Raw genomic sequence first — 25,601 nt, 5'->3', positions numbered from 1 at the left:
TCAGAACAAACATATAAAAGTTTGTTCCCGGGAATTGTATTCGATGGTGTTCGAGAAGGTTGAGTTCAAATGGACTGAAAGGTCAATTCATCTAAATCAATCTGGCGGAAACTCCCAACTAAATCAATCTGTCATTCCATCGTCGACATTGCTCCAGCACCTGAAAGACCACAGGGGGACCGAGCATTAGTCCTTGGAGCTGCCCTCATGCATTGGCACTGGTGCAATTTCATCGCCATAGAAGACACATGAAAGTTAGCATGTGCAGAAAATCCAGTATAAATGTTCTTAAATGGTCATTAGAGCCCATGGCAAACAGGATGAAATGAAATGAATAAAAATCGCTTATTGTCACGGGTAGGCTTCAATGAAGTTACTGTGAAAAGCCCCTAGTCGCCACATTCCGGCGCCTGTTCAGGGAGGCTGTTACGGGATGCAGACAATGCCCTTGTGTTCTCCGTAAGAATCTGCCACCCTTTGAAATGACTTGCCGCGTCCTGAAGTATCTACAATCCATTAAATGATAAAAGATTCATAAAAATGCTGCAAGTCTGTACTTGAAGGTGATTGGTTCAGTGAAAGAGACCGGTGTTTTTGCGGCATTGAAACAACTTGAACACCAGGACTGTATTCTATAGGAAAGAGACTGAGGAGTGGCCATTCGTGTGATGAATGGGTTTGATGGGGCAGGTGCAGAGATGATGCTTCCTTGTGGGCGGGAGACAAGAACAAGGGGGCCTTAAATATAATATAGTCCCTTATAATCCAATAGGGAATTCAGAAGAAACGTATTTACCCAATGGTAATGGTGTGAATGTGGAATTCACTATCACAAGGAGTGGTCGAGGTGAATGCCATAGCACTTAGGGGGAAGCTGGATAAATGCATAAAAGAGAAAGGGTTCAAGGAATGCACTGATCAGGCTAGAGGAAGAGACCTGGAAGGAAGCTTGTATTAAGCATAAACAGTGGGTGGCATGGTGGAACAGTGGTTAGCACTGCTGCCTTACAGCTCCAGGGACCTGGGTTCAATTCTGGCCTCGGGTGACTGTCTGTGTGGAGTTTGCACTTCCTCCCCATGTCTGCGTGGGTTTCCTCCGGATGCTCCGGTTTCCTCCCACAGTCTAAAGATTTGCAAGTTCGGTGGATTGGCCATGCTAAATAGCTTCCCAATGTCCAAAAGGTTAGATGGGGTTACTGGGTTATGGGAATAGATAGGGTACTCTTTCCAAGGGCGAGTGCAGACTCGATGGGCCGAATGACCTCCTTCTGCACTGCAGAGATCCAAGATTCTATAATGGCACGGCCCAACTGGGTGAAGTCGACCACTTCAGTATTATGATTAAGGGCAGCATTGTGGATAGCACAATTGCTTCACAGCTCCAGGGTCCCAAGTTCGATTTCGACTTGGGTCACTGTCTGTGCGGAGTCTGCACATCCTCCCCGTGTGTGCGTGGGTTTCCTCCGGGTACTCTGGTTTCCTCCCACAGTCTAAAGATGTGCAGGTTGGGTGGGTTGGTCATGATAAATTGCCCTTAGTGTCCAAAATTCTATGATTAACCTAGGACAAAAGTTCAGCACAACATCGTGGGCCGAAGGGCCTGTTCTGTGCTGTATTTCTCTATCTATGTAACAACTGAGTGGGAAATGATCATTCTAAAGAGCTTTTGGTATGAGTGTTGCAGATCTGTGGTGCTCCAATGCACGGCAAATGGGATCTGTCCTATCATTCAACCCATAACAAGTGCCTGCTGTCAATAGGGGTGAGATCGATGGAAACCAGGTGACCCCAAACAGGGAGAATGAGAATCAGAGTATCTGAAGATCTCTTCCTGAGACCATCATTAATTGGGTTCATACTTTGACCTCACGTTGGTTAGGTATCATTGAGTTTGCAAGAATAGGAAGGAACAAAATGGGTATATCGCAGCTGGCCTCTTATATTTCAGCCTTTGGAAACTTCAGTCCATCCAAACTTATACTGTCCATATCCTAATTTGCACTATGTCCCATTCACCCCTCAATCCCGTGCAAACCATTCCAGCAACAGCCCGCATTTAAATTTCTCAATTATACGTACAAATCTCTCCATGGCTTTGCCTTTCCCTAACTCTGAAACCTATTTACCCTTCTGGGAACTCCATGTTCATCCAATTAGGCCTCTTATACCTGCCTGATTTTCATCATCCCATCGTTTGGGACCATGTCTCCAGTTCTTAGGACCTAAATCTGGAAAACCCTCTCGAAACATCTCCACCTCTCTCTCTCCTCCTTTACGATGCTGTTTAAAACCTACCTCTTTGATCAATATTTTAATCACCTACCCAAATAGGCCCCTAAGTTGGTCAATGCCGAATCCTGTCTGAACATAGATCATAGAACATTACAACGCAGTGCAGGCCCTTCGGCCCTCGATGTTGCGCCGACTTGTGAAACCAATCTAAAGCCCATCTACACTATTCCATTATCATCCATATGTTTAACCAATGACCATTTAAATGTCCTTAATGTTGGCGAGTCCACTACTGTTGCAGGCAGGGCATTCCACGCCCTTACTACTCTCTGAGTAAAGAACCTACCTCTGACATCTGTCCTATATCTATCTCCCCTCAATTTAAAGCTATGTCCCCTCGTGCTGGACATCACCATCCAAGGAAAAAGGCTCTCACTGTCCACCCCATTTAATCCTCTGATCATCTTGTATGCTTCTATTAACTCACCTCTTAACCTTCTTCTCTCTAACGAAAACAGCCTCAAGTCCCTCAGCCTTTCCTCATTAGATCTTCCCTCCATACCAGGCAACATCCTGGTAAATCTCCTCTGCACCCTTTCCAATGCTTCCACATCATTCCTATAATGAGGCGACCAGAATTGCACGCAATACTCCAAATGCGGCCGCACCAGAGTTTTGTATAACTGCAACATGACCTCATGGCGCCGAAACTCAATCCCTCTACCAATAAAAGCTAATAGTCTGATTTTGGTTTGGTGGTGAAGTGAACCTTGGGAGGTTTTACCACGCTAAAGGGGCTATATAAATGCAAGTTGTTATCGATTATGAACTCTACACTTATTCAAGTACTCCATTTTGGAGAGACATTCCCACAGCCAAGAGATAGGTGTGTGTGTCATAATGGTGCCACACACAAGTCACTCAGTGCTCTGTGTGTGTGTTGACAAGCTGGCACCGTTACACTGTGGATGATGCTGGTGAAAAGACAGGTTGGGGGGGGGGGGGGGGGGGGAGAGGGCACATGGTCAAATTTGCCCCACAGGTCATTTCAATGTAATTCAGGCCTGGTGCAATTCTGACTCCAGTGAATTGCACACTCACACTGGCGGAAAATGCCCTTAGAGCTGATGGCACAGTGCCACTAACCCACTGAAGGCAATCTCTTCCAAATAGATGTCTCGGAGGCTGCAGATTGGTGGCATCTTGGTGGTTATGGCTGGTTGGGCCACATTGCTCAACCCGGTGCGCCTTCTTCCATGCTATACAGTGCCAATTGCAGACACAGGCCCATTCCTGCCAATGTGATTTGCTCACTATACACAAGAACACATTCGTTCAGCAGAGCCCCACAGTAACATCTTTTAAGAGAGAAAAGTCCAAACCAGAAGAGGTCGAGTGACTGCTGCCTCGTCCTGCTGCAATCTCCATTCATATGCAGCACGGACTGAATAAATCTATGTAGCAGTTTCAGTGCAACGTCAGCGACCTGGACCATTTCCTCTGTTTCTCTCTCCACACATACTGCCCGACATGCCGAGTATTTCCTTCCTTTTCATCTTTGATATTAAACATCTGTCGGACACTGGTTAGACCACATTTGGAGTATCTTGTACAATTCCGGTCTCCAAAATTATATTAAAAACAAATATATGGAGGCAAAGGAATTTATAAGGGTGTTACCAGAACTGGGAGTTTATAACCATTCAGAACACTGAACGGACTGGTCTCTTTCCTCTCTCTAGCAAAGAGAAGATTTTGGGCGGGGGGGGGGGGGGGGGGGGGGGGGGGGGGGGGGGGGCTGCTGGACATAGAGAAAATGTTTCCACTTATGCGGGAATCAGAAATTAGGGATAATAAATATAAGATTGTCACTAATAGGTCTCTTTCAGAAATAACTTCTTTAGCCAGAGATTGGGCAGTATGTGGAGCTTGCTACCACACGGTGTACCTGAGGTTTCTTTAATATTATTCCTTCATAGAACAGTACAGCACAGAACGGGCCCTTCGGCCCTCGATGTTGTGCCGAGCATTGTCCAAAACCAAGATCAAGCTATCCCACTCCCTGTCATTCTGGTGTGCTCCATGTGCCTATCCAATAACTGCTTGAAAGTTCCTAAAGTGTCCGACTCCACTATCACAGCAGGCAGTCCATTCCACACCCTAACCACTCCCTGAGTAAAGAACCTACCTCGGACATCCCTCCTATATCTCCCACCCTGAATCTTATAGTTATGCCCCCTTGTAACAGCTACATCCACCTGAGGAAATAGTCTCTGAACGTCTACTCTATCTATCCCCCTCATCATCTTATAAACCTCTATTAAGTCGCCTCTCATCCTCCTCCGATCCAAAGAGAAAAGCCCTAGCTCCCTCAACCTTTCCTCATAAGACCTATCCTGCAAACCAGGCAGCATCCTGGTAAACCTCCTTTGCACCCTTTCCAATGCTTCCACATCCTTCCTATAGTGAGGGAGCAGAACTGCACACAATACTCCAAATGTGGTCTCACCAGGGTCATGTATAGTTGCAGCATAACCCCGCGGCTCTTAAACTCAAGCCCACTGTTAATAAACGCTAACACACTATAGGCCTTCTTCACTGCTCTATCCACTTGAGTGGCAACCTTCAGAGATCTGTGGACATGAACCCCAAGATCTCTCTGTTCCTCCACATTCCTCAGAACCCTGCCGTTGACCCCGCAATCCGCATTCACATTTTTTCTACCAAAATGAATCAGCTTGCACTTATCAGGGTTAAACTCCATCTACCATTTTTCGGCCCAGCTCTGCATCCTATCAATGTCTCTTTGTAGCTTACAACAGCCCTCCGCCTCATCCACTACTCCACCAATCTTGGTGTCATCAGCAAATTTACTGACCCACCCTTCAGCCCCCTCCTCCAAGTCATTGATAAAAATCACAAATAGCAGAGGACCCAGCAGTGATCCCTGTTGTACACCACTGGTAACTGGTCTCCATTCTGAAAAATTTCCATCCACCACCACCCTCTGTCTTCTATGTGATAGCCAGTTACTTATCCAATTGGCCAAATTTCCCTCTATCCCACACCTCCTTACTTTCTTCATAAGCTGACCATGCGGAACCTTATCAAACGTCTTACTAAAATCCATGTATACGACATCAACTGCTCTACCTTCATCTAAACACTTCGTTACCTCCTCAAAGAATTCAATCAAATTTGTGAGGCAAGACTTACCCTTCACAAATCCATGTTGACTATCCCGGATTAAGCTGCATCTTTCCAAATGGTCATAAATCCTATCCTTCAGGACCTTTTCCATTAACCTACCGACCACCGAAGTAAGACTAACCGGCTTATAATTACCAGGGTCATTCCTATTCCCTTTCTTGAACAGAGGAACAACATTCCCGGGATGTGTGCATCACTGGCTAGGCCAGCATTTATTGCCCATCCCGAGCTGTCCTTGAGCCAAATGGCTTGCTATGCCATTTCAGAAGGCATTGAAAATTCAACCACATTGATGCATTTAAGGAGAATTTATACAAATACCTAATGGAGAAAAGAATATAAATTTACATTAATAGGGTACAATAAAATAGTTTAGGATGAGGCTTCTGTGAAGCATCAACACTGCAACAGACCAGCTGGGCTGAATGGCCTTTTTCTGTCCTTTACATTCAACGCAGTTCTACGTAATAAAAATTAAACATTATGAATGTATATAAAAACAAAATCGGAACTTAATACATTTGTATCTGTTTCTTTGTTACTATCATCATCTGCCTCTTTTATAGCAATAGGCTGTGGTGATTATTGCCTGTAAAGTGCCCTTATCAATTTTAAAGTCTGTGAAATACTACTGGGTTTGACAATGTATTTCAGAGGTTAATACTTTCCAAGAGGATGATTCGAATAAGAAAGAAAAACTTGCATTTATAAAACATGCTTAAGGTGGCAACAACTACGGGCAGCAAGGTGGCACAGTGGGTTAGCACTGCGGCCTCACGCCGCAGAGCTCCCAGGTTTGATCCCGGCTCTGTGTCACTGTCCGTGTGGAGTTTGCACATTCTCCGCGTGTTTGCGTGGGTTTCGCCGCCACAAACCAAAAATGGGCAGGCTAGGTGGATTGGCCATGCTAAATTGCCCCTTAATTGGAAAAAATGAATTGGGTACTCTAAATTTTTTTTTTAAAGTGGCAACATCTACTAAATTATCAACAAAATTTAACACTGAGCCACAGAGGAGCTATGAAACCAGGCAACCAGAAGCTTGGTCAGAGGGGGAGGTTACAGGAGGGTTTAGGCAATGCTTCACCTTTTGGCTAAGTTTCAGAGTAATATCTTTAACCAGGGATTGTGCAGAATGTGGAGCTTGCTCCCACGTGGAGTAGTTGAAGCAACTAAAGACTCGGATGCAAATTAAAATGGTGCTGCAGCTTGCAGAGCAGTGAGTGAGGCACATGGAGAGTGACGCCTGAGCAGCTACTTGGCCTGCCTGAAATAGCCAGCCCTATTATCACGGTTCCAGTGCTGCCTTTATGATCGATGCCCACGGCGAATACTTGTTGCCTTTTCCCCACTGCCAGCTGCCTGGGTTCAGCGTGGTCAGTGGGAACTTGAGCTGCTGAAACCCGGACATGCAGGTGACAGGGATGCTCGTGAGGAAGCATCACGAGCCTTTGGTTTGCCTGACACCCATCCACCCATCCCCTCTGCTTCCTCCTCCAAACAGCCGCCGATACGCAGCCAAAGTCAGCAGCCATTTTAAACACATCACCATCCCACAAACAACAATGAGGCTCATGGATTTTCAGAGGGTGTTGGTTGAGGAGATGAGTTTGGGGGCGCGGGGGGAGGATGTTGGTCAGGACACCCTGACTTGTTTTGCTTAAGACCCCCCAAAAAACTGAAGAGATCTGCTTTGCCACCTCTGAAGTACATCACCTGATGCGATGCCTCTCATTGCACCCAAGCACTTAGCTTTAGACTAGGCGCTGAGATATTGGACCAAAGTGCTGACTTTAGAAATTCTCAGCCAGATAAAGAGTCACCCAGACTCGAAATCTCGACAGATAGTGTCAGACCTGCTGCGATTGTCCAGCATTTTCAGTTTTGATCTCTGCCCTGCTCAACCCTTAACTCAGTCTCGACTGTTTGCTTTGCTCCATTGATTGAACCCCCCCCCCCCCCCCTTTCAAGGCACGCACAAACACAACAGGGATGGGGAAAGAATCTAATGCTCATTGTTTCAAATGATGCAGTTAAATAATGTGACACACACATTGGCTAAACATCAGCAAGGACGGTGCAAGAAGCTCTTAAAGACCAAACAAAGTCACGGTTGACTCAAGAGCTAAACTGGGGGTCCAGAGTGACAGAGGCAGGATCATGTTTTCAGGTCTCCAGTCAGCCCCCTCCCTTCCCCTCCTCTGCACGGGTTGGTGCCCAACTTTGAGCTGCTCGTCAGGAGAGAGTTTGGGAGAGGTGGGGACGGGGATGGGTGGGGATGGGGATGGGGACAGGGATGGATGTGGACGGCATGGATGTGAACAGGGATGGGGACAGGGATGGATGGGGACGGGGATGAGGATGGGGATGGGGTTGGAGATGGGGCGGATTGCGGATGGGGATGGGAATGTTTTAGGGTTGGGGATGGGGGATAGGGATGGGAATGGGGTTTCGGATGGGGTTGGGGTTAGGGTTGGGGATGGCGATGGGATTGGGGATGGGAATGGATTGGGGTTGGCGTTGGGGATGGGAATGGGTTGGGGTTGGCGTTGGGGATGGTAATGGGGTTGGGAATGGGGATGGGGACAGGGATGGGGATGGAAATTGAAAAGGGATGGGAATGGGAATGGGGTTGGGGATGGGAATAGGGATGGGGTTGCGATTAGGGATGGGGATGGGATTGGGATTGGGGATTGAGATGAGGACAGGGATGGACATGGGAATGGAGATGGTATGGGAATGGGTTGGGATTTTGGATGGGGATGGGATTGGGGATGAGGATGAGGACAGGGATGGAGATGGGAATGGAGATGGGGACAGGATGGGAATGTGTTTGGGATTGGGGATGGGGATGGGATTGGGGATGGGGATGAGGTTGGGATTGCGGATGGGATAGGGATGGGATTGGGGATGGGGATGGGGATGGAGATGGGATTGGGGATGAGGTTGGGATTGGGGATGGGGATGGGGATGAGGACAGGGACAGGGTTGGGGACAGGGATGGGAATGGGGTTGGGATTGGGGATGGGGATGAGGTTGGGATTGGGGATGGGATTGGGGATGGGAATGAGGTTGGGATTGGGGATGGGGATGAGGTTGGGATTGGGGATGGGAATGGGGTTGGGATTGGGGATGAGGTTGGGATTGGGGATGGGGATGAGGACAGGGACAGGGTTGGGGACAGGGATGGGAATGGGGTTGGGATTGGGGATGGGGATGAGGTTGGGATTGGGGATGGGAATGGGGTTGGGATTGGGGATGAGGTTGGGATTGGGGATGGGGATGAGGACAGGGACAGGGTTGGGGACAGGGATGGGAATGGGGTTGGGATTGGGGATGGGGATGAGGTTGGGATTGGGGATGGGAATGGGGTTGGGATTGGGGATGGGGATGAGGTTGGGATTGGGGATGGAGATGAGGACAGGGACAGGGTTGGGAACAGGGATGGGGTCAGGGACAGGGTCTCCGCTCTGTTTAACCTCCTCACCCCGGACGCAACGCAAACCAAAGCAAAGCAGTTTTCCAATCAGTCAGGAGCTCCCACCTCGTACTCGATGTACTGCTTCCTCCATTCCGGCGTGACGTGCGCGGACAAATGTTCAGCAAATTTCATTGCTGTGAAAAACGCCGAGAACTGAGTATTTTTCCAGGAACCATACCAGGGGAAATAATCAAAGTAGCGCCGCCTTGTAGCCTCTCCCTCCTTAAACCATCGACAGATTGTGGGGAGAAATGAGTGGGTGTAGATTTCCCCCCTCTCTGTGCAATGATTAATTGTGCTGAAGTTGGAGTCGATCCCTGACACCTTTCCCTGGCGTCTAGGTAACAGCAACAGGATCACTGGCCATCAATAAATAATGGAGTGAACCTCTGACAGGGAGGCAGGCAGGGAGGGAGGGGACACAGTCAGACTCACATCAGCAACAAGTGCAACAGCACTTTGCCACCCAACCCTTTCTACCCAGCTAACCGCTCAGAGTTTTCAATGTGGCTTAATGTTCTTTAAAAACTAACTTGGCAATCGCCGTCACTAGGGGAATCATACACATGGGCCAGCCTCTGTATTTTGTAGCCCAATGAACGGTGTTTGAATCATACAATCATGGAATTTACAGTGCAGAAGGAGGCCATTCGGCCCGTCGAGTCTGCGCCTGCCCTTGGAAAGAACACATTACCCAAACGCACGCCTCCACCCCATCCTGGGGTGGTTTAGCACAGTGGGCTAAATCGCTGGCTTTTAAAGCAGACCAAGGCAGGCCGGCAGCGGGTTCACTTCCTGTACCAGCCTCCCCGAACAGATGCCGGAATGTGGCGACTAGGGGCTTTTCACTGTAACTTCATTGAAGCCTACTCGTGACAATAAGCGATTTTCATTTTCATTTCATTTCGTCCCCATAACCCCACCTAACATTTTGGACACTGAGGGGCAATTTAGCGCGGCCATTCCACCTAACCAATCGTTGGACTGCGGGAGGAAACCGGAGCACCCGGAGGAAACCCACGCAGACACGGGGAGAAAGTACAAATTCCGCACAGTCACCCGAAGCCGGAATTGATCGGGACACTGGAGCTGTAAGGCAACAGTGCTAACCAGTGTGCCACCGTGAAGTTAAATGAGAGGTGGTTGCATACATTTGGCTCATGTTCCATTGAGTATAGAAGACTGAGGGGCGGTCTACAGGGTGTTTGAAATATATATTTTTAAAAGACTGGATGGAGTGGGCATGGGGAAACTTGGATAGGTTATTGGTAAGCAAGGGAGTGATAGGTTTTGGGGGCGAGGGAGGGTAAGCGGGATGCAGATTTGAGGTTGCTGTCAGATCAGCTGAACGAGGGGCTGAATGGCCTATTCCTCCTGCTGCTCCTTGTTAGGACCTTTACATGTAACTATTTCCGTTCCCTAAAAGGTGAGGTAGGGTTACCGGGTAGGGCTGGGGCATGGGCCTGGGTGGAGTGCTCCTTTAGAGGGCCAGTGCAGATTTGATGGGCCGAATGGCCTCCTTCTGCACTGTAAGGATTCTACGATTCACTGGCAAGGCCAGCATTTGTTGCCCATCCCTAATTGCCCTTGAACTGGAGTGGCTTGCTAGCTGATTTCAGAGGGCAGTCAGACATATTGTGTGGGTGGTGTGTAGACCAGACAAAGGCGGCAGATTTCATACCCCAAAGGACCTCTACAACAATCGATGATAGTTTAATGGTCACCATTACTGAGACTAGTTTATAATTCCAGATTTATTCATTGAATTTAAATCCCACCAGATGCCACGGTGGGATTTGAACCCTTGTCCCCCAACACTTTAGCCTGCGCTTCTGGATTCCTCATCCAGTGACATTAACACTACGTTTCCCCAATACATATGTGACTTAGATATTGGAATATGGAATAAAGAGTCAAACTCTGCCCATGATACCAACCGACTGCAACGGAATATAGGGGGTCTTGTGGTGCAATGGGTAGCACCGCTGCTTCTGAGACAGAAGATCCAGATTCAAATCGCATCCCAGAACCTGATGGCCAAAGAAGATGTGACCGTAACATGGTCAAGTAGGTTAAGTGTTTCAACTTGCAAATCCTTCTGGCAGCAAGAGTGGTGAGGTAAATATAAGAGAATTGTCACATTTTATCGTTTGTATTTTTGAAGTCATGTTTTTAACAAAATGCTTACAGACAGTTAGAGCTAAAATTAAAAGTGAGATAATCAGTAATTGTTGGGGGAAGTGTTCTGCTACCGTGGGCAGCACGGTAGCATTGTGGATAGCACAATTGCTTCACAGCTCCAGGGTCCCAGGTTCGATTCTGGCTTGGGTCACTGTCTGCGCGGAGTCTGCACGTTCTCCCCGTGTCTGCGTGGGTTTCCTCCGGGTGCTCCGGTTTCCTCCCACAGTCCAAAGATGTGCAGGTTAGGTGGATTGGCCATGATAAATTGCCCTTAGTGTTGGGTGAGGTTACTGGGTAATGGGGATAGGGTGGAGGTGTTGACCTTGGATAGGGTGCTCTTTCCAAGAGCTGGTGCAAACTCGATGGGCCGAATGGCCTCCTTCTGCACTGCAAATTCTATGATATTAAAAAATATTTTGTCTGTTTGCAGATAGAGAGCTAATGTAATGTAACAGTTTGAACCTGCCTGAACAAATCAAGGCACTTCTTGTAACAAGATACAAAGGAATGCTGCGTGCGTTGAGTGCAGCCGATGTAGCTAATGTTGGGGTGGGGCAGTCTTTCTGGACAAGGGAGTTGCTTCCAGGGCTCCAAGCTGAGCAGAAGGTTTCTGCTTAGTCCTAAAATAGAGTTTGTATCTCCAAGGACTCTGCACCAAGATAAACAAGTAAAACCTGTTTGTTAACTTTATACATAAATGGTATTTGAAATGTATGGGTTTGCTTAATTGGAATATAGAGGCAGGTTTCAGGAAACAAGATAAGATGTTGTAACTATTAACTGTAAAGATATTTCTATGCTGCTTAATTCTGTACTCAAAATAAAGTTTGTTTTCTTATAAACGCTGTCCACTGGTCAGTGTTATCACTCCTGTGGTGTAGTAACATTTCCTCACAGTTTTACCAAATGCAAATTGGGTTCTAATCTGGGATTTTAACTAAAATTGGAGTTCCGGTATGGACCTATAACAGTGGGAGAGACTCCTGGTCAGTCACGCTTGATGTGGAGTGGTCCCCGTCAAGCTATAAGCCCCAGGCAACAGACTGGTGACCTGTTCTGGAACTTACTTGCTATGCAAACAGACAGAAGTCTGTCTTAGTGCACTACTAGGTGCGGGATGAGATTTGAAACTTGGAAGCAACAGTATATAAACAGGCTAGCAGGAAGGGCAGACAAGTGTCGGATGGAATTTAAGACAAAGAATTTGGAATGATGCTTTCTGGTAGACAGGATAGGGAGAACCAATAGAGACTTAGTGACACTTCTGAAGAGTGTGCAGGAGCAAGAGGCCTTGGGTATTCAGGCACATAAACCTTTGAAGATGGCAGGACATATTTGATCACTCTACAGCGAGCCAGCGGGGGCTCGATAGACCCAAATGGCCTTTTTCACCATTGTAATGACTGTTGAGAGAATTGAGAAAGAGCGGACATATTCTTGAAGTTAGAACAGAGGCCACTTTGGGGTGAGACCAGGAAGCATCTTTCAACACAGAGGGTGCGAGTGGAAGGCTGGAATTTTCACCCCCCCCCCCCCTACTCCCCCCTACTCCCCCCCTACCCCCACCCCCCAGAGATGGCTGTGGATTCTCGAACAGTTGATGCTTTCAAGACTGGAGGATTGGTTTAAACAGACTCGCTGCGGTGTCGTCCACTGTCCCGCCAACCCTACAGCAGGAGGTCAGGTAACTCCGGCAGAAATTCGACCCCATTTGTCTCCATGGAAACTCGCCCCTCTGGTATGTTAACTCTCCCATGGGATCACTAAATAGCCACCCACTGGTAAGGCGGAAGATAGCTGATGAAATGATCATTTTTCAGTAACCTGAGAGCATTGCAGTAAAATCATTATTTCATACACAATAAACAGGTAAAACATTAGCCGATTCAATCAAGCAGACCCACATATCCCACATTCTCTCTTCAAAAATGTTTCCCTCTGAAGCCTGAGTTTGCGGGACACCCAATAATTTTCAGAGTACCAGGTCAAGGGCAGAACGGGGTCATTCGGCCCTTGATACTTGATAGCTCTTTGAAGGAGCTGTCCAATTAGTCCCAATCCCTGTGCCCCTTTCCCCCGTAGTCCTGCATACTTCACCATTTCAAATATTTATCTGATTCCTTTTTGCAAGTTACTGCCTCCCTTCCAGGCAGTGAATTCACTGCAGTTAAAAATAACTTTCCAGGTGTGATTCTCTGACCACCTCCACCCACCTCACCCCGTGGCGTGTTTTCTGGTGGCAGAAGCAAATCGCCATTGGCCACCACCGGAATCTTCCGGTCCTGCCAACGTCTGCGGTGTTTTGTGTGGTTTGCCCATCCCGCCTCTGGAAAACCTGCTGCGAGAAGGGGGCCAACTCTGGCAGGAGCGGAAAATCCTGCCAGTAAGAATCATAGAATCCCTACAGTGCAGAAAGAGGCCATTCGGCCTATTGTCTGCACCGACTCTTGGAAAGGCCACCCTACCTAGGCTCAATCCCCCGCCCTGTAACCTCACCCTAAAGGGCAATTTGTCATGGTCAATCCACCTAAACCTGCACATCTTTAGAATGGGGGAGGAAACCGGAGCACTCGGAGGTAACCCACGCAGACACGGGGAGAAAGTGCAATCCCCACGCAGACAGTTAGCCGAGGTCGGAATCAAACCTGGGTCCCTGACGCTGTGAGGCAACAGTGCCAACCGCTGTGCCACCATGGCACCCCTCAAGGCTGGAAAATCCGGCCCCACATCTCAGCTCACAGAAGTGTAGCTGATTTTTCTCCCACTCGCTGATGGATGGGAGGAGGTAAGACTCATACAGTTTCTAGCACCTGACCTACGGTCATAATGTCACAATGTTACTGAGTCCTGTCTCCTGTTATGAGACGCAGAGCCTCATGGATAAATGCCAGCATCTTCCTGAAGCTGTTCAGCAAGGTTGCGGTATCCCTTCGTGATTTGGCACCAGGGAAATTCAGATGCACATGGAGGGAACATTCTCCACCACCAATGTTGACAAACACTTCCCCATTTTATATCTGTCTCTTAAACTATGGATCCATTTCCAATCACCCATGCCACTCGACCACTCCTACTCCCCTTCGGTGACCACCACCAAATTGGTTTCCTTTCTACCAACAACATTGATAGCACCCTCGTCAAAGTGACCAAAGACACATCTCTGTGGTTTCAACTACATCTTTGTATCTCTTCTTTCCTTAACTAATATATCCACTATTAGCGCAATTCACCCTTCTCTATCAAAATATGTGATCACACGAGAGTAGGTACAGTGGAGGTGCGGCATGATGGCACAATGGATAGCACTGTTGTTTCGCAGCGCCAGAGTCCCAGGTTCAATTCCTGGCTTTGGTCACTGTCTGTGCGGAGTCTGCATGTTCTCCCTGTGTCTGCATGGGTTTCCTCCGGGTGCTCCGGTTTCCTCCCACAAATCCGAAAAGACGTGCTGTTAGCTGAATTGGACATTCTGAATTCTCCCTCAGTGTGCCCGACCAGGCGCCGGAGTGTAGCAACTCGGGGCTTTTCACAGTAAATACATTGCAGTGTTAACGTAAGCCTACTTGTGACAATAATAAAGACTATTATTACAAGGATGTTGTTAAGACGAGAATGTTTTAATTGAGGAATGATTGGATTAGCCGGCGTGTTTTCTTTGGGATGGAGACAGCTGATGGGAGATTTAAATGGGTTGAATAAAATTATGAGTGACCTTGTTAGGGTGGACTTTAGGGAGGTCTAGTGGTGCGGTGGGTAGCGGCCCTGCCTCTAAATTCAAGTCCCATTCCAGGACTTGATGCTCATAGATGGTGGGTTCATAACCTGGCCAAAGCAGGTTGTTTGAAGGTCTAGTAAATCCTTCCATAATGGCAAGAGTGGGAGAGTTTCTTGTTTAGAGCCTGTGTATACAGTGCATCTGTCTCCACTCTGAACTACATACATTTTGACTTGCACCAGGCCCGACAGGATGAGAGGGCGATGAGACTTGGGCACATAGACTTGCCACAGGTTCAGGGGGCGATACACTGCACCCATGTCATTCTCCGCGACCCGCTGCATCGGGGAGTCCCCTTCACCAACCAAAATGGGTTCCATTTCCTCAATGTCCAGATGGTGTGGGGCTGCCAGATGCATTTTTGCATGTGTGTGCCCATTTTTCAGGGAGCCTGCTTGACAGCTACGTCCTCAGTCAGTCACAGGATCCCTGAAAGCTTCGACAAACACCCCCAGTTACAGGCTGCTGACACCAGTGCAGAGGCATCAGACCACTATGGAGGCCAGGTATAATGAGGCGCATATTGTGACCCGAGCTGTCATCGAGCAGTGCATCAGACTTGTTGAAGATGCGGTTCCGGTGCATTGGCAGGTCTGATGAGCCCTATAATACAGCCCCTGAGGGCCTCTTGCATTGTCGTGGTCTGCTGTGCCCCCCACAACCTGCTTCTGCAGCAGAGCTCCCTGAGGATGACCTCGAGGAGCGACTTGTATCCTCGGACGAGGAGGACATGCTAGAAGACGTCAAGGAAGACCTTTCTGAGAATCCTGAGGGTGGAGGTAAGCTGGGGGCGAGGGTGCACATTGGCAGGAGGGCTACAGATGCCCTCATTACCTCACGCTTCATGGAGGCAGACTAGCTCGCTCTCCTGCAGTATTTCCCCCCCCCCCCCCCCCCCCCATCGATTCTCTACGATCAGTAGATGAAGGTGCAGTGGATGAAGGTGGCCATGATATTGGCCATCAGGGTTCTGGGGCTGGGGTGTCATTGAGTGCCAGCCGCCCATTCAATACAGGAGGTTGATGACAACTGGTATGACACCCTGGACTGGTGCATGGTCAGTCCCAGTCCCACTTGACCCTGAATTGCAACACAGTTGAAATTAACTCTTAATTTAAAAAACACCCATAGTCTTTGATTTTTGGATGGCCAATAACTACATCACCGGGTTTGTAAATTTAAATAACTTTTATTAATAACAATAACACTAACCGCAAGAAACTTCAGAGAGTCGTGAACACAGCCCAGACCATCACACGAACCTGCCTCCCATCCATTGACTCCATATACACCTCCCACTGACTGGGGAAAGCGGGCAGCATAATCAAAGATCCCTCCCACCCGGCTTACTCACTTTTCCAACTTCTTCCATCGGGCAGCAGATGCAAAAGTCTGAGAACACGCACGAACAGACTCAAAAACAGCTTCTTCCCCACTGTCACCAGACTCCTAAACAACCCTCTTATGGACTGACCTGATTAACACTACACCCCTGTATGCTTCATCCGATACCGGTGTTTATGTAGTTACATTGTGTACCTTGTGCTACCCTATTATGTATTTTCTTTTATTTCCTTTTCTTTTCATGTACTTAATGATCTGTTGAGCTGCTGCAGAAAAATACTTTTCACTCTACCTCGGTACACGTGATAATAAACAAATCCAATCCAATCCAATAACTATAATTAAATATGATGTGGAGATGCCGGCGTTGGACTGGGGTGAGCACAGTAAGAAGTCTTACAACACCAGGTTAAAGTCCAACAGGTTTGTTTCAAACACGAGCTTTCGGAGCACGGCTCCTTCTTCAGGTGAATGGAAAGGCTTGTTCCAGGAATGTTTATATAGACACAGTCAGAGGTGCCCCGGAATGCGAGCACCTGCAGGCAATCAAATCATCAAAGATGCAGAGAGAGAGGTAACTCCAGGTTAAAGAGGTGTGAATTGTCCCAAGCCAGTTCAGTCGGTAGGCCTCTGCAAGTCCAGGCTTGTTGGTGGGGGCCGAATGTAATGCGACATGAATCCCAGATCCCGGTTGAGTCCGCATTCATGCGTGCGGAACTTAGCTATAAGTTTTTGCTCAGCAATTTTGCGTTGTCGCGTCTCCTGAAGGCCTCCTTGTAGAATGCTGACCCGGAGATCAGAGGCTGAATGTCCTTGACTGCTGAAGTGTTCCCCAACTGGAAGGGAACAGTCCTGCCTGTTGATAGTCGCACGATGCCTGTTTATTCGTTGTCGCAGTGTCTGCATGGTCTCGCCAATGTACCACGCTTCGGGACATCCTTTCCTGCAGCGTATGAGGTAGACTACATTGGTCGAGTCGCACGAGTATGCGCCGCGTACCTGGTGGGTGGTGTTTCCACGTGTAATGGTGGTGTCCATGTCGATGATCTGGCATGTCTTGCAGAGATTACCCTGGCAGGGTTTTGTGGTGTTGTGGTTGCTGTTCTGAAGGCTGGGTAATTTGCTGCAAACAATGGTTTGTTTGAGGTTGCGCGGTTGTTTGAAGGCCAGTAGTGGGGGTGTGGGGATGACCTTGGCAAGATGTCCATCCTCGCTGATGATGTGTTGGAGGCTGCGAAGAAGATGTCGTAGTTTCTCCGCCCCAGGAAAGTACTGGACGACGAAGGGTACTCTGTCAGTGGTGTCCCGTGTTTGTCTTCTGAGGAGGTCGGTGCGGTTTTTTGCTGTGGCGCGGTGGAACTGTCGATCAATGAGTCGAGCGCCATATCCCGTTCGTACGAGGGCATCTTTCAGCATCTGTAGGTGTCTGTTGCGCTCCTCCTTGTCTGAGCAGATCCTGTGTATACGGAGGGCTTGTCCATAGGGGATGGCTTCTTTAATGTGTTTCGGGTGAAAGCTGGAGAAGTGGAGCATCGTGAGATTATCTGTGGGCTTGCGGTAAAGCGAGGTGCTGAGGTGACCGTCCTTGATGGAGACGAGTGTGTCCAAGAATGGAACTGAATTTGGAGAATAGTCCATGGTGAGTTTGATGGTGGGGTGGAACTTATTGATGTCATCGTGTAGTCGTTTCAGTGATGTCTCGCCGTGGGTCCAAAGGAAAAAAATGTCATCGATGTATCTGGTGTATAGCATCGGTTGAAAGTCCTGTGTGGTGAGGAAGTCCTGTTCAAACTTGTGCATGAAGATGTTGGCATATTGAGGTGCAAATTTGGTCCCCATGGCTGTTCCGTGCGTCTGGATGAAGAATTTGTTGTCGAAGGTGAAGACGTTGTGGTCTAGAATGAAACGGATGAGTTGCAGAATTGCGTCTGGAGATTGGCAGTTGTCGGTGTTGAGGACTGAGGCTGTTGCAGCAATGCCGTCGTCATGGGGGATGCTGGTGTAGAGTGCCGAGACATCCATTGTGACGAGGAATGTTCCTGGTTCAACTGGTCCATGGGTGCTGAGTTTCTGTAGGAAGTCCGTCGTGTCGCGACAGAAGCTGGGTGTACCTTGTACGATGGGTTTCAAGATGCCCTCGATGTGGCCAGAGAGGTTCTCACACAGGGTCCCATTGCCTGAAACGATAGGACGGCCTGGTGTGTTGGCCTTGTGTATTTTCGGGAGGCAGTAGAGATCTCCAATGCGGGGATTACGTGGGATGAGAGCACGTAGGGTGTTCTGAAGGTCTGGATCTAAGGTCTTGATCAGTCTGCTGAGTTGGCGGATGTGTTCCTTGGTTGGATCTGCAGGTAACTGCCTGTAGTGTTCCTGGTTGTCGAGTTGTCGGTATACTTCTTTGCAGTAGTCTGTTCTGTTCAGTATGACGGTGGCCCCTCCTTTGTCTGCTGGTTTGATGACGATGTTGCGGTTGGTCTTGAGAGTGCGGATGGCGTTGCGTTGTGCTTGGGTGACGTTTGAGGCTGCCTTGTGATTGCGAGTGATGAATCTGGCATTGACACGACTTCTGACGGCTTGAGCATACATGTCGAGTCTAGGGCAGCGGCCTTCCGGAGGGGTCCAATTTGACTCTTTCCTTTTCGGTTGCTGCACTGCAGATCTCGCGGAACTGTTCCGGTTCATTGGTCGTGTCCCTGGGTTCGCTGTCGGCCTCTTGGGGTCTGTGGAAGAATTCCCGGAGCCTCATTCGCCTGATGAATTCCTCCGTATCTGCCGCGAGACTGATGGGGTCCATTTTGGTGGTGGTGCAGAAATTGAGCCCTCTGCTGAGGACTTCGATTTCTAACCCCTCCTCTTTAACTTGTCCCACCATTTACACATGCACAAGACAGGGAAAGAGGGGGGTTAAAAAATACTAAAAGCATGAGAGTCACTGTTTCAGATGGACATCTTCAAGTTGGATCTTTCTTCAGTCTAGGCATCCAGTTGGCTGTTTTTGCTTTCCGTCTGCAATGGTTTTCTCTGTAACACATAAGGGTTTCGAGACTTCTCCGTAGACTCAGATAAAGCAGGCAGAAATCATTTGGGAGAGAGAGATAGAGAGCAACACAGCCTCTCAGCATCTAGGAGCTTTTTCTTGGCCCTCTGAAAACGCCCACAGAATGGACATTAGGGGTGGAAGCAGCCTGCTGCCTTCCACACCCTGTTACCTGGAATTCCCTTAGTGCAGGCCCTCTGCAGGGCGAAGTCCGAGAGGGCCCCAGTCTACTTTTGGATGGCTCTGGTGTTATTCCATTACCCTGCTCTGCCTGCTGTGCCTGAGTTGTGCCTGTCTTAGGAGGGGGGGTTCAGGCTGGCTGGTCAATCTCAGGGTCTCCTGGGTGGAAGGCACCCAGCTCCAGCAAATTCTCCATGTGCTTGTGGGCCCAGGATTATTCCACGGGATGAAGGGGCAGCTGGAGTTAGCTCCAGAAACCTCAGTGTCATCTGGTAGTGGATTGGCCGTGCCAAATTGCCCCTTAATTGGAAAAAAATAATTGGGTACTCTAAAAATTTTTTTTCAAAACGCATCTCTTTGTAAGCACACACATGGTTGGAATAAATGATGATCTCACTTTTATGATATCTTAAATGCACATTTTGTACACACAGCACCTGTCTGTAGAGGTATACAGCATGAAAACAGGCCCTTTGGCCCAACTTGTCCATGCAGCCTAGTTTTTATCACTCAGCTAGTCCCAATTGCCCGCATTTGCCCATATCCCTCTATACACAGCTTTCCCATATAACTGTCTAAATACTTTTTAAAAGACAAAATTGTACCCGCCTCTACGACTGTCTCTGGCAGCTCGTTCCAGACACTGACCACCCTCTGTGTAAAACAATTGCCCCCCTGGATCCTTTTGTATCTCTCCCCTCTCACCTGAAACCTATGCCCTCTAGTTTTAGACTCCCCTACCTTTGGGAAAAGATGTTGACTATCTACCTTATCAATGCCCCTCATTATTTCATAGACCTCGATAAGATCACCCCTAAGCCTCCTACACTTCAGGGAGAAAAGTCCCAGTCTATCCAGCCTCTCCTATGGCAGCACAGTAGCATAGTGGTTAGCACTATGGCTTCACAGCTCCAGGGTCCCGGGTTCGATTCCCGGCTTGGGTCACTGTCTGTGCGGAGTCTGGAAATTCTCTCCCGTGTCTGCGTGGGTTTCCTCTGAGCTCTCCCGTTTCCCCCCACAAGTCCTGAAAGACGTGCTATTAGGTAACTTGGACAATCTGAATTCTCCCTCTGTGAACCCAAACAGACGCCGAAATGTGGCGACTCGGGGCTTTTCACAGTAACTTCATTGCAGTGTTAATGTAAGCCTACTTGTGACAATAAAGATTATTATAACTTAAACCACCAAGTCCCGGTAGCATCCTAGTAAATCTTTTCTGCACTCTTTCTAGTTTAATAGTATCCTTTCTATAATAGGGTGACCAGAACTGTGGACAGTATTCGAGGTATGGCTGCACTAATGCCTCAGACAACTTCAGCAAGACATCCCAACTCCTGTATTCAATGTTCTGACCAATGAAAGCAAGTATGCAAAATGCCTTCTTCACCATCCTGTCCAACTGTGACTCCACTTTCAAGGAGCTATGAACCTGTCCTCCTAGATCTCTTTGTTCTATAATTCTCACAAACTCCCTACCATTAACTGAGTAGGTCCTGCCCCAATTTGATCGAGCAAAATGCATCACCTCCTATTTATCTAAACTAAACTCCATCTGCCATCCATCGGCCCACTGGCCCAATTGATCAAGATCCCGCCGCAATCCTAGGTAACCTTCTTCACTGTCCACCGTGCCACCAATCTTGGTGTCATCTGCAAACTTACTAACCATGCCTCCTAAACCTCATCCAAATCATTAATATAAATAATAAATAACAGCGGACCCAGCACTGGTCCCTGAGGCAGACCGCTGGTCACCTGCCTCCAGTTTGAAAAACAACCCTCTTCAAGGTTAAACCAGGAGTTTTAAAACATTACTGAAACAGGTATATATAATACAATCTGCATTAAAAATTCCTACATTCATCAAAAGAGCCTTTGACTGTGTGGAACGTGTTTCTGTGATAAACTACACCTTAGGTGAATAAAGGATTGCAGCAATTGTACTAGCCAAAACAAGTCCGATTTCACATGCTGTGCAAACTGACGATGAAGGAATTTGGCGTTGACAAACTGGCCAATTCTTGTCTGCACACAGTGAGAGTAGAGAGCCGGTACCAGATGTTTTCCCAGAGAGTATGGACAGTGACATGCCAGGCTTGAGGACTACAACTGCCTTGATTATGGTTACGACCGAATCATTGACACAACCAGAAACAGTTCCTGACTTGCTTTCGTCAGATGTAACACCGACCAGTGTACAGGAAGACTCTCATAGTACCCCAAAGAATCAAGTGCCTGAACGTCGTGTTATGCCAAAACCAGACAGACACTGACTTCCTAATGTACATAGGTATCCATAACATAACAATGTTAGTTTTGGTATAATGTGTTGGATCTGTGTTAAAGTGATTAAGTAAAAATGCCGCGGACACTAAAGGAGTAAAGAGGGAGGGGTGTTGTGTATCAGAGTAACACCATTGGCTAGTGGAATGTCACACGTTACCCAATAATGTCACCAGAGCATTTTGCGGCTTTTGTAGAGTTCACCATCGTACTCTGTCTGAGCAGAATCTTTTAAATAAACCTCTTGCACTGTGTTATACAATCTCAACGTGTGCCACCTTTGATTCTTTGCAGCTATATAACAATCTTCTTGTGGCATTGCACCCTAGTCCTCTTGTGGACAGTGCTGGCGCTGACCAGTGCTGCCACCATCGCCCAGGCAGGGTTCATTATCTTGCTGGAGGGTCCTGTGCCAGCCTGAGGGTAGATTGTTCCCCTTCCTCCCTCTATGGCATTAGGTAGACGGGTGAGGGGCCCCTCGGTAAGCAGGCGTCTTCGTTGCCATCCTCCTGGCTTGACCGTGCACAGGTGCTGTGGAACTGCTCAAATGCAGCGCCCCCTTGAACTTAAAAAAAAATCATTTATGGGATCTGGGCATCGCTGCCGAGGGCAACATTTATTGCCCATCCCTGAGAAGGTTGTGGCGAGCTGTCTTCTTGAACTGCCGCAGTTCCTGAGGTGTAGGTACATCCAATGTGCAGTTAGGAAGAGAGTCCCAGCATTTTGACCCAGCGACAATGAAGGAACTGTGATACATTTCCAGGTCAGGGTGGTGAGTGACTTTGAGGAGGATGTCCAGGTGGAGGTGTTCCCAGGTGTCTGCTGATCTTGCCCTTCTGGAAGGTAGTGGTCCTGGGTTTGGAAGGTGCTGCCTCAGCAGAAATGCTCAGATGATCCCCGGGGTGGGCAAATCAGATGCTTCCCGGCAGGTCCATGGCGTTTTACATGTGGGGACTTTTTTCAAAAAGTGCTGGAAAATTGGAGTCTGGATTGTGCTGAATTCAAGGTCAAAATCTTTGTTGATCTCAAGATCAAGGGCAGCACGGTGCCACAGTGGTTTGCACTGCTGCCTTATGGCGTCAGGGACCCGCATTGATTTCTGGCCTCGGGTGACTTGTCTGTGTGGAGTTTGCACTTTCTCCCTGTGTCTGCGTGGGTTTCCTCCGGGTGCTCCGGTTTCCTCCCACAGCCCAAAGATGCGCAGATTAGGTGGATTGGCCATGCTAAATTGTCCCTTAGTGTCCAGGGATATACAGGTTCGGATACAATGGTAGGAAGGGTTGGACGGGGGGAGTGGATATGAGTGGACTTGAGTAGGGTGCTCTTTTGGAGGGCTGGTGCAGACTCAATGGCTGATGTGCCATCAATTAACAGAAGACGTGTAGTGAACAAAACTGAGGCTTTAATAAGCTAAACAGAAAGCCTCCTGGCCAGTGATCCCGAACTGGGGCAGGACCGGAGGTCAGCCACCTTTATACCGAGCCCGAGGTGAGGCAGAGCCACCAGGCAGTGGTTTACCACAATACATGTAATACGGTAACAAAAGAACAAAGAACAAAGAAAATTACAGCACAGGAACAGGCTCTTTGGCACTCCCAGCCTGCGCTGATCCAGATCCCTTATCTAAACCTGTTGCCTATTTTCCAAGGATCTACTTCCCTCTGTCCACCGCCCGTTCATATATCTGTCCAGATGCATCTTAAATGATGCTAATGTGCCCGCCTCTACCACCTCCGCTGGCAAAGTGTTCCAGGCACCCACCACCCTCTGCGTAAAAAACTTTCCACGCACATCTCCCTTAAACTTTTCCCCTCTCACCTTGAAATTGTGACCCCTTGTAACTGACACCCCCATTCTTGGAAAAAGCTTGTTGCTATCCACCCTGTCCATACCTCTCATAATTTTGTAGACCTCAATCAGGTCCCCCCTCAACCTCCGTCTTTCCAACGAAAACAATCCTAATCTACACAAACGTTCTTCATAGCTAGCACCCTCCATACCAGGCAACATCCTGGTGAACCTCCTCTGCACCCTCTCTAAAGCATCCACATCCTTCTGGTAATGTGGCGACCAGAACTGCACACAGTATTCCAAATTTGGCCTAACCAAAGTCCTATACACTGTAACATGACCTGCCGACTCTTGTACTCAATACCCCATCCGATGAAGGCAAGCATGCTGTATGCCTTCTTGACCACTCTATTGACCTGCGTTGCCACCTTCAGGGTACAATGGACCTGAACTCCCAGATCTCTCTGTACATTAATTTTCCCCAAGACCCTTCCATTGACCATATAGTCCGCTCTTGAATTAGATCTTCCAAAATGCATCACCTCGCTTTTGCCTGGATTGAACTCCATCTGCCATTTCTCTGCCCAACTCTCCAATCTATCTATATTTTGCTGTATTCTCTGACAGTCCTCCTCGCTATCTGCAACTCCACCAATCTTAGTATCATCTGCAAACTTGCTCATCAGACCACCTATACCTTCGTCCAGTTCATTTATGTATATCACAAACAACAGTGGTCCGAGCACGGATCCCTGTGGAACACCACTAGTCACCTTTCTCCATTTTGAGACACTCCCTTCCACCACTACTCTCTGTCTCCTGTTGCCCAGCCAGTTCTTTATCCATCTAGCTAGTACACCCTGAACCCCATACGACTTCACATTTTCCATCAACCTGCCATGGGAAACTTTATCAAACGCCTTACTGAAGTCCATATATGACATCTACAGCCCTTCCCTCATCAATTAACTTTGTCACTTCCTCAAAGAATTCTATTAGGTTTGTAAGACATGACCTTCACTGCACAAAACCATGCTGCCTATCACTGATAAGTCTATTTTCTTCCAAATGTGAATCAATCCTATCCCTCAGTATCTTCTCCAACAGTTTATAATTCCCACGATTATCCCCGCTACCCTTCTTAAACAGGGGGACAACATTAGCAATTCTCCAGTCCTCCGGGACCTCACCCATGCTCAAGGATGCTGCAAAGATATCCGTTAAGGCCCCAGCTATTTCATCCCTCATTTCCCTCAGTAACCTGGGATAGATCCCATCCGGTCCTGGGGACTTGTCCACCTTAATGCCTTTTAGAATACCCAAAACCTCCCCCTTCCTTATGCCGACATGTCCTAGAGTATTTAAACATCCATCCCTAGCCTCAACATCCGTCATGTCCCTCTCCTTGGTGAATACCACAGTTTACCACAATACACATAATGTACTAACAGTGGTTTACCACAATGGCCGAATGGCCTCCTTCTACACTAGAGATTCTATGGTTCTATGAGAGCCTTTGATCAGAAAATTGATATGGTTTTGATAGAGAGGGGTAGAGTGACAACTGAGGAAAAAGATGGTGAAATAGGCAGACCCCTTTGTGTCTTTTACAGTTAACTTTTTTTGGTTTGAACAGAGTGGAATCATGGCTGAGGTAGTGGTACCAGTTTAGTTGCTGTGACACTGCGAACATAAACTCAGTTGGAAGGCCAGCTGGTTACATTCTTACATGCTATGCCTTTTATTTAGTCTTCATGCCGTAGCCCTCTCTTTTTAAAAAAAATAATTTTTATTGAAATTTTTTACAGAAAATATAACAAACAATGAAAAGCAACAATAAAACACCATAATAACTGTAACACCCCCAAGACCGTAGCAACGCATGTATCTCACCCCCCCCCCCATCCCCCAAACCCAGTATACAACAAGAGAACTTGAAAATAAATTTAAATTAAATAAACATAGTCAATGCCCCGCCGTAGCCCTCTCTAAGCACAACTGAAACACAGTTGGAACTTAGCCGACCCCCGCACATACAAACACCTTTGTCCAGCATGAATCTAACTGCAGGTTTTACCCTTCCAGGCACAG

General features: G+C 47.9%; 1 protein-coding gene across 1 annotated transcript in view; it reads right to left on the bottom strand.

Moving 5' to 3' along the window:
• Positions 1-9,083, bottom strand: part of LOC119955655 (xenotropic and polytropic retrovirus receptor 1 homolog) — a 109,757-nt gene extending 100,674 nt beyond the window's left edge. Inside the window, exon 1 of the mRNA XM_038782085.1 lies at positions 8,986-9,083. Within this exon, the coding sequence (XP_038638013.1) occupies positions 8,986-9,054 (69 nt within the window). The 5' untranslated portion in view covers positions 9,055-9,083. The remainder of the gene's footprint in view (positions 1-8,985) is intronic.
• Between the last annotated feature and the right edge of the window lie 16,518 nt (positions 9,084-25,601).

This window comes from Scyliorhinus canicula, chromosome 21, assembly GCF_902713615.1.
Source record: "Scyliorhinus canicula chromosome 21, sScyCan1.1, whole genome shotgun sequence".
Classification (NCBI taxonomy): domain Eukaryota; kingdom Metazoa; phylum Chordata; class Chondrichthyes; order Carcharhiniformes; family Scyliorhinidae; genus Scyliorhinus; species Scyliorhinus canicula.
Note: the sequence above shows the minus strand (reverse complement) of the source record. Positions and strands in the feature narration are given on the sequence as shown.